The sequence below is a fragment of the Drosophila navojoa genome, chromosome 5 (assembly GCF_054131105.1).
Source record: "Drosophila navojoa isolate 15081-1374.11 chromosome 5, UAZ_NAV_1.0, whole genome shotgun sequence".
Lineage (NCBI taxonomy): Eukaryota > Metazoa > Arthropoda > Insecta > Diptera > Drosophilidae > Drosophila > Drosophila navojoa.
The window spans coordinates 8,730,662-8,746,182 of NC_142893.1; the positions used below are offsets into that span (position 1 = coordinate 8,730,662).

A 15,521-nucleotide genomic window follows, 5' to 3' on the forward strand; every position below is an offset into this window, starting at 1 on the left:
TAATAATAATAATAATAATAATAATAATATATATATCTATATATATATATATATCTATATATATATATATATATATATATAAAATTTAATAAATGAATTATTTTAATATAATTAAGTCTTTAAAAAGACTGAGATAATTGTATTAATAACTTGCCGAGGTCAGAGTTGAATAACACGCGCCACAAATCAATCACGCGAAAGTCTCTTCTCTAAAGCACGCACACAAAGTACAATTCCATATATATATACACCGATAGTATGTATATACTTACGCACTTTCACATACACTCAGTGTTCAGCCGTTACGCGGCGTCCGTTACACTCTCACACAAAGTATATGTACATATGTGTATACACACAAATGAAAATGTATAAATATATGCACTAACACAGACAAAAATTTTCGGCTGTTTTACTACGCGCCAAGCAGACAGCATTCACACAGACACGTCTCTGATTGCCGAAAAACTTGTAGCAAATTGGTTAACTAATTTTTTGTCAAAAACACAATTTTTTCTGTATAACCGTATTTTATTGTCACTCTGAACTGATCGGCCAAGTTAATTAACACAATGCACACGTTTAATTATTATTATTTTTAAATAAATCGAAAAACGATAATTAGCGCAAGTAGATAGCTCGCAATAATACGTTCTGCAATGGCAATCGCCGACTACAGATTAATCGTTTTACAGTTTAAGTGTTAGACAATGCCCAAAATCAACAAAACATATGTTTATTTTATGTAAATGCACCCACAAAAATCAAAAATAAACAGTCAGCCAATTAGATTTACAACTAATTGTATGCTTAGATTATTGTCATATATAATAATTATTGACTTATTTATCACAATACCTCAAAAAGCACAACAAAAATATTTTTTTTTAAAAAGCGCGCCAATTAAATCAAATTATTGTTACAAAGGCTCATTTGAATGGTGATGGTACATATGGATAGATTAGAACATATACACATGCATTTGCAGGGGTGTATGTGTGTAGCGATTGAAATTTCTTGTAAAAGCCGAAATCCACACATATGAAATCTATGCACATGCACACATACTTGTGTACATACATATGTAGACACAAGAATTTGCAGTTGAAGACAATGTACGTATGTATATGTTTGTATGTATGTGTGTTAAAACAAAAATAAGAGATGATATGACGCCTTTTTAGTAGTTGCGATAGGGAACATTATATCTAATGTAAATTATATTTGATTTAAATCAAATCAATTATTAAAACAAAAATATTGTGTTCTGCTTATATGTATATAAAAAAAAAAAAAGTATTTCGCATCTGTTTTATAAAATCATCCCTCTCCGCCGCGGGGCTTGAACTCTAAGCTCAACACACACATAAAACGGATTCGTGCAACCATATTAGCTATTAGACCACTGATACACATAATAGAAGCATTGCATATATAATACTTAGGTAAAAACTGAAAATAAAGCACTAAAGCGATTATAATTTTTTTCTGAATACAATATGTAAAGAACGCATAAGAACCATTTTCCAAGTGTTTAATTTAATTACTTCAAAGTCATTTCATATCTGTTAATTTGGTAAAAATACAAATATTTAATAAATTTTTACATTTGGCCGCTATCAAAATCAAAATTTTGGATTTTCTTGTAAAAAAAAAAAAAAAATGAAAATAAATGCGAAATTCCTTTTTTCTCTGCAAACAGGGAGTGGATTCGATCCCAGTGCCTGTTGTTTCGTGTGCCTGACTTCTAATAAGAACGCCATAGCTATGCTCTAAGACCAAGTAGCAAAACTGAAATAAGTTTACTGCTGCAGCGCCATCTAGCAAATCTAAGCTAAACTAACTGCTGAGAATTTTAACACTTAATGCGTAATGTGATTCTAAGAATATGCTAGAATAAGTTTGAGTGTATGTGTGCACACCTATAAGAAAACTGTTGTCTTTGCTGCACGTGCGTTTGTTAATTGGCCAAACATTTTGTTTATTTATTAACGTCGATTGATTTAATGGAATTTAATGAAACTTTCAGCATATGATCTACATATTCTATTGAATATTTGGCATTAAAAAAAAAAAAAAAAAACATGTCAAATCATTTACAATTAGCTATACTAGCATCTGAACTTCACTGGGGATTCTGGTGAATTTGGAGCCGGTATCCAAAATATAACAAAAACCGAAATTGTATAAAATGCATTGGAATATATTTTTAAAATTTGGAGACTATAGCTCTAAAAATGTAGGAGATATAAATTTATAACCTATTGCGCTTGGGTTGCGCTGCAGGGTTGGCAATATTATGAGAACTTATTTGTTGAATAATTTAATTTCTAGACGTACGATCGTAATGAAACTTTCAGAACGTAATCATGATGTTTAAATGTATGTGTATACCGAAGCACAAGTCTCTAGTATTTGATATACGACTTTTACAAAGATGAGGGTGAGGGGGTGGATTTAGGGGTGGGGGGTAAATTTTGACAAAAACCGAAATTGTATGACATGCGTCTTAATATACATTTTAAATTTGGAGACTCTAGCTTGAAAGATGTAGGAGATAAAATTTTTTTAGTGATCTTCGATAAGGTTTTTTATCGATAAAAAAGTATCGGAATGACTTATCGTTTTTTAGTGATAAACTCGATATCCGCGTGATATATACGGACATTTTAAAAAAAAGTTGAAGTCTCTAGCTCTTGTATCTTCTGAAATCGACGCGTTCAAACATACGGACAGACGGACGGACGGACGGACGGACGGACGGACGGACGGACGGACGGACGGACGGACGGACAGACAGACGGACAGGGCTAAATCGACTCAGCTCGTCGCCCTGATCAAGAATATATATACTTTGTGGGGTCTGCCACGCCTCCTTCTGCCTGTTACATACATTTTAACAAAACCATTATACCCTGATTTCCCATTTTCAATGGGTTCAGGGTATAAAAAGACTGAGATAATTGTATTAATAACTTGCCGAGGTCAGAGTTGAATAACACGCGCCACAAATCAATCACGCGAAAGTCTCTTCTCTAAAGCACGCACACAAAGTACAATTCCATATATATATACACCGATAGTATGTATATACTTACGCACTTTCACATACACTCAGTGTTCAGCCGTTACGCGGCGTCCGTTACACTCTCACACAAAGTATATGTACATATGTGTATACACACAAATGAAAATGTATAAATATATGCACTAACACAGACAAAAATTTTCGGCTGTTTTACTACGCGCCAAGCAGACAGCATTCACACAGACACGTCTCTGATTGCCGAAAAACTTGTAGCAAATTGGTTAACTAATTTTTTGTCAAAAACACAATTTTTTCTGTATAACCGTATTTTATTGTCACTCTGAACTGATCGGCCAAGTTAATTAACACAATGCACACGTTTAATTATTATTATTTTTAAATAAATCGAAAAACGATAATTAGCGCAAGTAGATAGCTCGCAATAATACGTTCTGCAATGGCAATCGCCGACTACAGATTAATCGTTTTACAGTTTAAGTGTTAGACAATGCCCAAAATCAACAAAACATATGTTTATTTTATGTAAATGCACCCACAAAAATCAAAAATAAACAGTCAGCCAATTAGATTTACAACTAATTGTATGCTTAGATTATTGTCATATATAATAATTATTGACTTATTTATCACAATACCTCAAAAAGCACAACAAAAATATTTTTTTTTAAAAAGCGCGCCAATTAAATCAAATTATTGTTACAAAGGCTCATTTGAATGGTGATGGTACATATGGATAGATTAGAACATATACACATGCATTTGCAGGGGTGTATGTGTGTAGCGATTGAAATTTCTTGTAAAAGCCGAAATCCACACATATGAAATCTATGCACATGCACACATACTTGTGTACATACATATGTAGACACAAGAATTTGCAGTTGAAGACAATGTACGTATGTATATGTTTGTATGTATGTGTGTTAAAACAAAAATAAGAGATGATATGACGCCTTTTTAGTAGTTGCGATAGGGAACATTATATCTAATGTAAATTATATTTGATTTAAATCAAATCAATTATTAAAACAAAAATATTGTGTTCTGCTTATATGTATATAAAAAAAAAAAAAGTATTTCGCATCTGTTTTATAAAATCATCCCTCTCCGCCGCGGGGCTTGAACTCTAAGCTCAACACACACATAAAACGGATTCGTGCAACCATATTAGCTATTAGACCACTGATACACATAATAGAAGCATTGCATATATAATACTTAGGTAAAAACTGAAAATAAAGCACTAAAGCGATTATAATTTTTTTCTGAATACAATATGTAAAGAACGCATAAGAACCATTTTCCAAGTGTTTAATTTAATTACTTCAAAGTCATTTCATATCTGTTAATTTGGTAAAAATACAAATATTTAATAAATTTTTACATTTGGCCGCTATCAAAATCAAAATTTTGGATTTTCTTGTAAAAAAAAAAAAAAAATGAAAATAAATGCGAAATTCCTTTTTTCTCTGCAAACAGGGAGTGGATTCGATCCCAGTGCCTGTTGTTTCGTGTGCCTGACTTCTAATAAGAACGCCATAGCTATGCTCTAAGACCAAGTAGCAAAACTGAAATAAGTTTACTGCTGCAGCGCCATCTAGCAAATCTAAGCTAAACTAACTGCTGAGAATTTTAACACTTAATGCGTAATGTGATTCTAAGAATATGCTAGAATAAGTTTGAGTGTATGTGTGCACACCTATAAGAAAACTGTTGTCTTTGCTGCACGTGCGTTTGTTAATTGGCCAAACATTTTGTTTATTTATTAACGTCGATTGATTTAATGGAATTTAATGAAACTTTCAGCATATGATCTACATATTCTATTGAATATTTGGCATTAAAAAAAAAAAAAAAAAACATGTCAAATCATTTACAATTAGCTATACTAGCATCTGAACTTCACTGGGGATTCTGGTGAATTTGGAGCCGGTATCCAAAATATAACAAAAACCGAAATTGTATAAAATGCATTGGAATATATTTTTAAAATTTGGAGACTATAGCTCTAAAAATGTAGGAGATATAAATTTATAACCTATTGCGCTTGGGTTGCGCTGCAGGGTTGGCAATATTATGAGAACTTATTTGTTGAATAATTTAATTTCTAGACGTACGATCGTAATGAAACTTTCAGAACGTAATCATGATGTTTAAATGTATGTGTATACCGAAGCACAAGTCTCTAGTATTTGATATACGACTTTTACAAAGATGAGGGTGAGGGGGTGGATTTAGGGGTGGGGGGTAAATTTTGACAAAAACCGAAATTGTATGACATGCGTCTTAATATACATTTTAAATTTGGAGACTCTAGCTTGAAAGATGTAGGAGATAAAATTTTTTTAGTGATCTTCGATAAGGTTTTTTATCGATAAAAAAGTATCGGAATGACTTATCGTTTTTTAGTGATAAACTCGATATCCGCGTGATATATACGGACATTTTAAAAAAAAGTTGAAGTCTCTAGCTCTTGTATCTTCTGAAATCGACGCGTTCAAACATACGGACAGACGGACGGACGGACGGACGGACGGACGGACGGACGGACGGACGGACGGACGGACGGACAGACAGACGGACAGGGCTAAATCGACTCAGCTCGTCGCCCTGATCAAGAATATATATACTTTGTGGGGTCTGCCACGCCTCCTTCTGCCTGTTACATACATTTTAACAAAACCATTATACCCTGATTTCCCATTTTCAATGGGTTCAGGGTATAAAAATAGAAACGTTCCATCATCGTTCGACTCTCGCCCGTCCAGGCAGGACACTTGTTTGCCTATTTGCCTAATGAAGCCGCATGTTGTCCGAAGACAATTCGTGTTTGCATATCATTATCCTGGTCAGTCTTCAGTGGGCCAGTCCTTTATTTGCGTTCTTGCCTTGAACGCTGTCGCATTTAATTCCTTTAATAAAAAATATGCCATCAATTTGATTGCATGCAACAGTTGCGCTGCGTTTGCCCCCTTTTATTTTTATGGCTTAAAATATCATTTTGATTTTATGGCCTGTGCTTATGTGTTTTCATCCAACTTATGATTCATCTCATCTCTAGAGTTTATATTTATGAATATTGCAATTTACCTGGAGTTCAAGCAAGCAGACGAGATTCAGCAAAGAATGTTTTCCTTTTTAAGTCTTCACTGAAGCTGCAAAAGTTTCTCCAGTTTCTATAGATTTCAATGGCCCATCATTGACATTGACAGCAAACCTCAAAATTCAAACATTTCCTCTTTCAATGGACATTCATTGGAATTGCAATTTCGAGTATAGTTTGACATGTATGAGCGCATGTATTTTTTATTAGGCTGTCAAATGCAACGAAAATTGAAACTGTGACCCAGTTTAAAAGGTATTAATAGATTATGCCACGCGGAGTGACAGAGTGAGATGGAGATAGAGCGATGGAAAGATGTTAAGTCAAAGCCGAAAGTCGTTGCAAGTCAAAGCTGCAACATGCTTATATATGCCACACAAATACACTCACACAGGCATGGACACATTGACTAAATGGAAAACTAATGTAGTTAGTATTAAAAACTCAGGGCCAGATGTTACCTGATAGATGTATATCAGCATTTATATGATAGCATGATAGCTCGTAGCTGTACCAATTAATTTATAATTTTTATGAGGTACCAAGAGACGATTAGTAGGGTGCAAAACGTTCCTTAACATTGTATTGACAGTGCCACTGTTGCTATACTGTTGGTACATTTATTATAATAAAATATGTTGCATAATTTTGTGCTGGAATGTCAAAAATGTGTTTTTATTGCATATCCCCGAGGGCAGCGGGTGTAGCTACAGAAATTTGATATAAAACTGTTGCATACTTTTGTGATAAGATGTCGAAAAGTGCATTTCCATTGCATACTCTAGAGGGCAGCATTGTAAATTTAAAGAAATCTTGCCTTCGCAATAGGGGAATTTGCGCTAAATCCAACTATAGACGCATATGAGTCCTGCAAAATCGAGTTTTGTGTCAAATCACAAACTGCCCATGGTTAACGTTGTATTGACAGTGCCACTGTTGCTATACTGTTGGTACAGATAGTGTGTTGCAATGATAATAAAATATGTTGCATAATTTTGTGCTGGAATGTCAAAAATGTGTTTTTATTGCATATTCCTGAGGGCAGCGGGTGTAGCTACAGAAATTCGATATAAAACTGTTGCATACTTTTGTGATAAGACGTCGAAAAATGCATTTCCATTGCATACTCTAGAGGGCAGCATTGTAAATTTAAAGAAATCTCAAGATCTACCAGTTTACCCAGGCAAACAGAAATGACCAGCAGCATGACAAATTATAGTTTACATTCATTGTACCTTGGGTTAACAGAGAAATGTAAGTTGACAGAAAAAATTAGATTGCATACTTTTAGGCATGCTCAATTAAAAAATAAAGTGACTCTGTTACCTTTAAGCGAACCCATCCTGCTACTCATTTCTCTTCGCCTGCTGTGAAAAAAAAAACACAATTTTTACCATTTCAAATCGTTTATTTTATCGTAGTTACAAATTTCAGTACATTGTTGCTTATAGAGAAAAATATATTATATAAATATGCATATACATATATCATATTACTATATCATAATATTAAACAGCTCTCGTATGTTTCTATCTAGTATATATCGGGAATCTGAAAGAAATAGAAATATATTTATTAGACTATTATAAATTTAATAAAAACTGATTGTATTACATACCCACTCTCCTTATCAACGTCAACTCTTTGCAATCATCTGCACAATCGACCTGCAATCAAGAAAGAGTTAAATAAATATGTTTAGTTGATCAGCTACAATACTTTGGCTTATGTCAATAGGCTTTCGATTCGTTTATTGTGCGCAAATATGAATTTTTCGCGAACAAATAAACTTGTGACTTGTGTGTGCACAGCATGAGCACACATATGTATACATATGTATGCATATATGTACATACATATACATTGAATTCTGTGTACCCCTTTATGCTGCAGCTAAGCTTAAGCTGAGCTGCGTGGCAAGAGCCTGAGGCGAAAGGAACGAACGAGCGAGCGACCAATTTGCAACTTACCGCAAAGGAAATGAGTTTCTTCTTTCTACTGGGTGGCAATAAGCATAATAATAACCAGGTACATGTAGAGCAGCAGCAGCAGCAGCATCAGCTTCATGCTCAACGCTCAAAGCGTTAAGTGGCTTTTGTGTAATCTGCATGACAATAAGGCATATGCCACGTGCTGAGCGCGTTCGCCGAGTGGGCTGTGCTGCTCACCTTTTTAGCCAGAGCGCGTGCCACATTTTGGGCCAACAACTTGTCGGCCAAACTAAAAATTTATAAACACATACAACAGTTGCCGCTCAAGGACATGTTAGGTGCGCTGTTTAAAGCCCCACAACGCGGGCAATTAATAAACACTGGCATAACATGTGCCAGTTGCATGGGGCGTATACGCAATGTTGGCTGTGGCACGTGCCGCATATAATGAGTAGCAGCAACTGGCACGTGTGCCACATGTGTATTTGTATCTGTCTGCGTATGCATGTGTGTGTGTGTGAGGTGCTTGCCTGCCTATCACAGTAATTCGCATTAATCATTTTGACAGCCAGCTTAAAAAAATGCATTAAATATCGCAAAAAAAAGAAAATAAATCCGTAATATTAATTGATTAATTAAAAGAGCCCTGCTCACAATTAATTAAAATCGTGTAAATATGTTTGTTAATAAATATTGATAAATAAATATAGTTACATTTCATTAATTACTTGCAGCACTCGATTGGGTCAGTTCTGCTCTGTTCGCTTTGCAGGTAAAACTCTATAAAAAAAAAGAAAATAAATTAATTTAATTTATTTATTTTTATAAATTTGCATGCCACTTAAAACTACACATCAAAGTAAAATTGAATAAATTACGATTATAAATAATTCTAGCTATAAGCTGTGATATTTTGTGTTAAATTGTGATTGATGTGGTAACTATTGTAACTCTCAACTTAAACTATTGCCCTTTATAAACACACGTCCCTTGTATCTATCTTTCTCTATCTATCTCTCCTTCTCTTTTCTTCCTGTCTGTGCTCTCATTTTCTTTGCATCAGTATTGTTCAACTTGATATAAAAATTTACAAAAAAAAAAGCCCACTGGCCCAATGCGCATTTAAACCGTTAACGAACACAAATTCTAATTGGAATACTCGGAACTAATAACTGATAAGAAGAAGCCAGGATATGGCGCCATTTAAGCTCAAGTTTCGCATGGGCAGCTCACGCAGCACGAACACATCGCAAGAACACGATCCGGATCCGACCGTGAACGAGGCACTTTTAGGCGCACAGCAGCAGGAACAGGAACAACAACAGCAGCAGCAACAGCAACAGCAGCAACAGCAACAACAGCAGGCTGTCGGTGCAAGCAGTTCCACCATTGATTCAGTGGATTGCAACAGTCTTGGTTCAATGAGCGAACGGAAGCTGCTGTTGCCATCGAATTCAAGTAAAGCTGCCAATAATACCAACAGTATGCGTATGGGTAAGAATAGGCTAAAAAATACCAAAAACTATAGCCGCTCAATTTTTAAATAATCGCATTATACTACTCACACATATGTACACTGATTATGCCCCACTTTTAAATGTGATTTTGAAGCATGCATGAAGCAATATTTTCTTAATGGCTCATATTTGCATCGAGGCGCTTATTATTTGCCCAACAATTGTTACCCAAACAATTTGAGAATGCTTATTGTTTTCAAATGCACAATGCATGGCGCATTGAAACATGGCACAACAATAAGCTCTGCACACACTCAAAGTATTATTTTTAGAAAAGATTGTTTTCCATTTCATACAAGTGAAAGAATAATTACTATTTTGTTTTAACGTGGAGCTGATTCTTTCGGTACTGGCGTTAATGACTGTTTTTAATTTAGCTTCCTTCAAATTCAAGGCAGCAATAAATAATAAAAAATAAATAAACAAAAATATGTACTCAATTTGAGCCAGCAGTAGTAACAGATCTTGGTTTTTTTGTACTTTAAAAATAACTATTTTAAGTGATTTTCAGTTTGATTTCTGATTTGATTCATCTCAAGGAACAAATTTAAATTTGAAACTGAAACTAATTTGGTTAAAAAGCCGCCGTCAGCCTTCTGTAGAATAGAAAATGTTAATTGACTGATTTATTCATATTATCAACTCACATATCTGATTATTTATTAAAGACTAAGCCCTTGACACAACGTTCACCTCTTTCAAGGCATCGAATATTTAGTTTGAGTGTATGCAGAGCTCGAAATTTGCATGACATCCCTCTGCCGCTTAGCCCAACCACAGCAGCAAAATCAATAATAAATTTATGCAATTTGTATGCTGAAGTTTTCTAAGCCCCCGTTTCGATTATCTTGCAGGCTATGTCAACCCGAGTCGCACACCGTGCATCAGCGCAGCAACAACGGCAGCGGATAGCAACAACGTGCCTACCACCCCGCCGCCTACCTATGAGTATGTCCTAGAGGAGGTAAGTAGAGATGGCTGGAAATAGCAGAAGAGAAACTGATTAGGTTTAACACACACACACATATTTATATATATATATAAATGTATATATACAAATGCAGAACACACGGCTCTCGCAGCACCAGCGGCAGCTGTCGTCGGACAACAGTGCCACGCCCAATCAGAACAGTCGACGCAGCTCGGCGAATAGCTCGAGGCAGAGCGCGGCTCAGTTGAGCGCCGCCCTGGAGCAGCTGACCCTAAATGACAGCAGCAACAATAGCAACTGCAACAGCGACAGCGACAGCAACGAAATTTGCAACGATCCAGATTGCCAGCAGAACTACAACAACGTCGCCAATTGTGGCAGCAACGGCCGCAACAACAACAACAATAGCAACCAGCATAACAACAATAACAACAACAACAACGAGGACGGAGAAGTGGATCAACTGGAGCAGCAGGCCCATCCGTCGCGCATCATCGAGGGCGTCACCGAACTGGAGCTGGAGAACAGCGAAGAGTGCACGCTGAGCGTCAACGAGTTTCTATTGGAATCCGAAATGGCAGCGGCGCGAGCCAACAAGGATAATCTCTATGCCGCCTGCAGCGATGGCCAGCAACAACAGCAGCAGCGTCAGCAGCAGCAGTCATGCACAGATGCCGATTGCACAGAGTGCAGCGAACAGGCGGCTGCCTGTAGACACATTGGCCTAGAATCCGAGGAGGACGGCGAGGAGCCGAGCACCAGCACTGCAGCACGGCACAACTTCTATGATCCGCTGCTGAACCGCTATGGCAACGAGCGTAAGCTCCCATTCATTTGTCGTATCACAATATTCTAACCAAGCTTTGCTCTTCCAGCTGATTGCTCAAATGGCGCCGTATCGGGCAACAATACACAATCCTGCAACGAGGCCTGCTGCGCATCGGGCTCGGGATCCGGCTCTGTTGCCTCTAGAAGCCGTCGTGGACGACGTCAGCAGCAACAACAACAGCAACAACAGCATGAGCAGAACTGCCTGCTTACGCCGGAGATGATGAGCAACAAGACCTCCAAGGAGATCTACAAGGACCTGGCCAAGCAATGGGGCATCACATGCAAAATGTCGGAGAGCTGTCGCTGCATGGACTGCCAGAGTCATTATTTCGATTGCGACTACGATGATGTAAGCATCAATTTATTTACATATATTTCCCATTTCAATCATATTTAATCCCCAATTTGACCCCACTCCATTTCAGAACGAACATCAGAAAACTGATGGCGGCTTGGGCGCTGGCACGCCCATGTTTATTAGCGAGGTAATGCATGGATCTGGCTGTCAGATATTGTAAAGAGTGCGTTTGATTTGTTTTTTGTTTTTTTCTATATCATAAGAAAAGATTGCTGAACAACAAAAATGTTAAATGTAAATGCAAATTGTTTGTTTTCAAGATGGCGCCAAATGAGAGATCAATTAGGCAGAATATTTGAGATGTTTGGCATCAAAGCAACGCAATTCGATGTTTCTTTGCACAAAACGAAGTAGAAGATTAAAATGTTGCACTGCTTAGGCTGAAATATTCAATTGAACAATTATTTATAGCCACAAATGTTGGGCTCTAAAGATTATAGAAATAACTTAAGACGACATCTAAATTCAAAAGCAAGAAAAATCATATATTTTTTTCGATGTAAAAGTATTGAAGTACATTCAATTCGAATCTTTTTACTAAATGCATTTGGTTTTTCTTTTTCCAATTTTCTCGAAAAAAAAGAAGAACACTTTTGAAAACCCACCTTGCAAGACAACATTTATGAATATCCTTGAATGTGTTCCATTTTTCGAGTCATTTAAAAATAGATATATGTATAACTGATTTGAATTTGAACTCAAAAACTTTAACTTCAAAGCCCGAGCTTGTCAAGAGTTTTTCACAGCAATTTTCAAAAGAAAACAAAAAACTAAATGGTCAAATTATGAAGTAAATCTGCTTTATATATAAACATACATATATTGTATCGAAAAAGAGAAGTTTGTATGTATTTTTCTATACGACGATGTGTAGCTGGCAAATCGAAATTGAAATCGAATTAGAAATGCAAAAGTAGGCAACTGCAGCAGGCATTCCCGTGCCCTAGGAACACGTATATATAGCCATAAATATATATACCCAATATGATTATCATTATCAAGAACAAGAAGAAACCAAACTTAACCATAGTTAAGCACTTTTGTGCTGCGACATTAGGATCATATTAATATATACATAAAAAAAAAAAACAAAATTTAAAAATAAAAACTGAACTAGAATTCTGCCTTATCGAGGCGAAACAAAGTTAACTCTTATTACGAATATGCTGATATTTTTTAAACGAAACGCAAATGTTTAGTCTGATATTTTGTATGGTCTCGTTATTCTTCATTATATTTCACTATATACAAATATATATACATATATTATTATTATATATTTGATTATGTTGATGCAGCGTGAAGCATTTAGAACCCTAAACCTAGGCACACACTGATTAAAATACCTTAACTATGTTCCATACTAACTAAGCAAGCGGGTTTCATTCCATTAAATTCAAATCTTAAAAAAAAATGGATTAACAACAAGAAAAGCCAGTTTTACTTGCATTACTCGCACAGAAATCGAACATAAATATATATACATATATAGAAATATGAAAATCGAAAAGAGAAATCGAAAGAAATATTTGTTTATAACTCTTAAAAATGTAAAAGTAAACAAAATCAGAAAGCCCCAAGTCTGTTAGCCGTTAGTTGATATGAATTAGTTAATACTTTGTTTATGTATCAATCGAACTAGACCGACATTAAAGATTTAAAAATTATTATAAAACAAAATATACATGCATAAAAGCGTTCGGCGAACTCAACCCGCTTGAACAAACGAGATTAAATTCCTTTAATGTGGTTCCAAAAAGAAGCGAGAGCTAAATAAGTTGGGTATATAAAGCGTTATATGAAATAGATAAACAATATATATAAGCGCAATTATGTGGTGAAAGTTATATAGATTCTGATATCTGGAACTGGGCAAGGCAGTCTAAGCCTTGAGGAACTTTGAAAGATTGATCTTAGCCAATTTGCTGCTAATTTGTTTATCTAATACTTTTGTTGTAACTCGGAAAATTCACGTGGTTTCGGCGTGAATGAGTATTCTGCCGTTTATAATTAATTATTTAATTATTTGTTTTTATAATTTGGTACAAATATTATAAATTGTATAATATTATAATTATTCATTAATAATATATGAATATTATTTTCTTAAAAATTTTGGTAAGTATTCGAAAGTGATGTACAAATGGTACATATGTATGTATACAGATATTCACAAAAATTTAAGGTACATGCGAGATATAACAAAACAATTAATCGTGATCATTTCACGTTCTTTATGCTGTCCATGTAATTAATGTCCTCCTGGGCTTTCTGAAAAATAATTTCGTAATCAGAATTTTTAGGCGGGCCAGAAAGAAAGAACGAAAAACAAAACATTGGCCTTACATTGCGAAATATTTTTCCGTTATTGGCGCATAGATTTAAGTACCTGCTACTGGGCGAGGTCTCCCATCTTTTACAGTCCGAAGCGGGGTCACCACGCTTATAGACACGTGAGCCGACAATGTTGTTGTAATTGTAGTGGCAGGTCATCAGATAGCAATAGCTGCAACACAAAACAAAAAAAAAAAAAAAACTACAGTAAAAGTGAATGGAATGGAATGTAATGCTCTAACCCTTTTTGCATCGGCTTAAGGCAGTTTCTGGCAACTACAAAGGCGCAGCCCACCCTTGAGACTCGGTCATTGATCATGATGGCAAAGTGGCCAAGGGTTTCACGAAACCTGCAATAACATTTCAGTTAATAGTGCTCGAATTTGAGTTCGCGATTCGGAAATCTACGTTGCAACGTTGTATTTAGTAACAAACGAGATTGGTGGCGAACAGTCCTGATGCTCAACGAACATGGCCCTGAGTGTTGAGTCCAGCAATGTGGTGAGATTGATATGCATTCCGTCTATGAACACCATACTCATATTTTCGCCGATAACTGGAAAACGCTTTACTGCACGGCATATTGTATGCCTGAAGGATAAGGTAGAAACATGCAGACGCGCCATGTACGCCAGCTCCAAATCCCAGATAAGCTCCCGCATACTGCTGGCAGCTGGAAAATTTTCACCATATTTATTTTTCAATTCGCCGGAGGCCACAGAATCGCGAAATTCGTTATGATATGCCAATATACGATCACGTAATCGGTACGTGTCTGGTATGGCTATCACCTGCTTGATGTACTCATTTAATGGTTTCTACACAGATTCGAAAACAAGATGGACTAACAATTTCAATCTTGAATGATCACAGATCCCTCATACCAGCTCCGTGTGTAGGCGACAGATGAAGTGCTTCGATTCGGCCATCGCACAGTAGCCACGGTCATCATTGCAGAAATTGTAGGCGCTGCCTTGCTGCAGAATCAACGGCAGCAGCAAAGCCGGAAGCATCCGTAAGGCAAGAATATTCATTAAAAATTTTGAAAAAAAAATACTTAGTAAATATGTAAATATTAAAAAAAAGAACAATAGAAATTTACGATACTTTACAAATTTGAGTTCTTGGGAATTATTATGTAAGTGAAAAAATATTGAATACAAATGCTAAGATATGATGTTTTTATGTATACCCTGGCAATGGAAATGCCTGCATGTCCGGAAGACTGTCAAATGCTGAGTAGAGTGGATGCTAAAGGGGGGAGTGCAATGTTTAGTGATGCAGCAGCCACTAATTAAAATTTGTAAAGAATTATATTAACCAAAAAATGTTAATAAACGAATTTTGCTACATCAATAAATTGAGATTAAAAAAAATATATTTAAAAATTATGCACATTATGGATGCTTGTTAAATATTTCAATTTTATTTTTTGAAAAATTCAGTGTTTTATTTTTAGTATTTATT

At 35.7% G+C, this 15,521-nt stretch overlaps 2 protein-coding genes across 2 annotated transcripts in view; one reads left to right on the forward strand and one right to left on the reverse strand.

The window, feature by feature from the left end:
- LOC108653924 (uncharacterized) overlaps window positions 1-13,134 on the forward strand; it is a 28,202-nt gene extending 15,068 nt beyond the window's left edge. Inside the window, exons 2-7 of the mRNA XM_018104861.2 lie at window positions 8,818-8,855; window positions 9,147-9,577; window positions 10,455-10,564; window positions 10,665-11,349; window positions 11,407-11,711; window positions 11,788-13,134. Coding sequence (XP_017960350.1) covers window positions 9,277-9,577; window positions 10,455-10,564; window positions 10,665-11,349; window positions 11,407-11,711; window positions 11,788-11,880 — 1,494 coding nt within the window. The 5' untranslated portion in view covers window positions 8,818-8,855; window positions 9,147-9,276 and the 3' untranslated portion in view covers window positions 11,881-13,134. The remainder of the gene's footprint in view (window positions 1-8,817; window positions 8,856-9,146; window positions 9,578-10,454; window positions 10,565-10,664; window positions 11,350-11,406; window positions 11,712-11,787) is intronic.
- A 640-nt stretch (window positions 13,135-13,774) lies between these two features.
- LOC108652731 (venom allergen-1) lies at window positions 13,775-15,203 on the reverse strand. Its single transcript, XM_030382489.2, has 5 exons — window positions 14,939-15,203; window positions 14,463-14,872; window positions 14,297-14,404; window positions 14,067-14,226; window positions 13,775-13,991 (listed from the first exon to the last, which is right to left on the reverse strand). Exons 1-5 carry the CDS (start codon window positions 15,086-15,088, stop codon window positions 13,941-13,943), a joined length of 879 nt encoding a protein of 292 aa, XP_030238349.2. The 5' UTR covers window positions 15,089-15,203; the 3' UTR covers window positions 13,775-13,940.
- Between the last annotated feature and the right edge of the window lie 318 nt (window positions 15,204-15,521).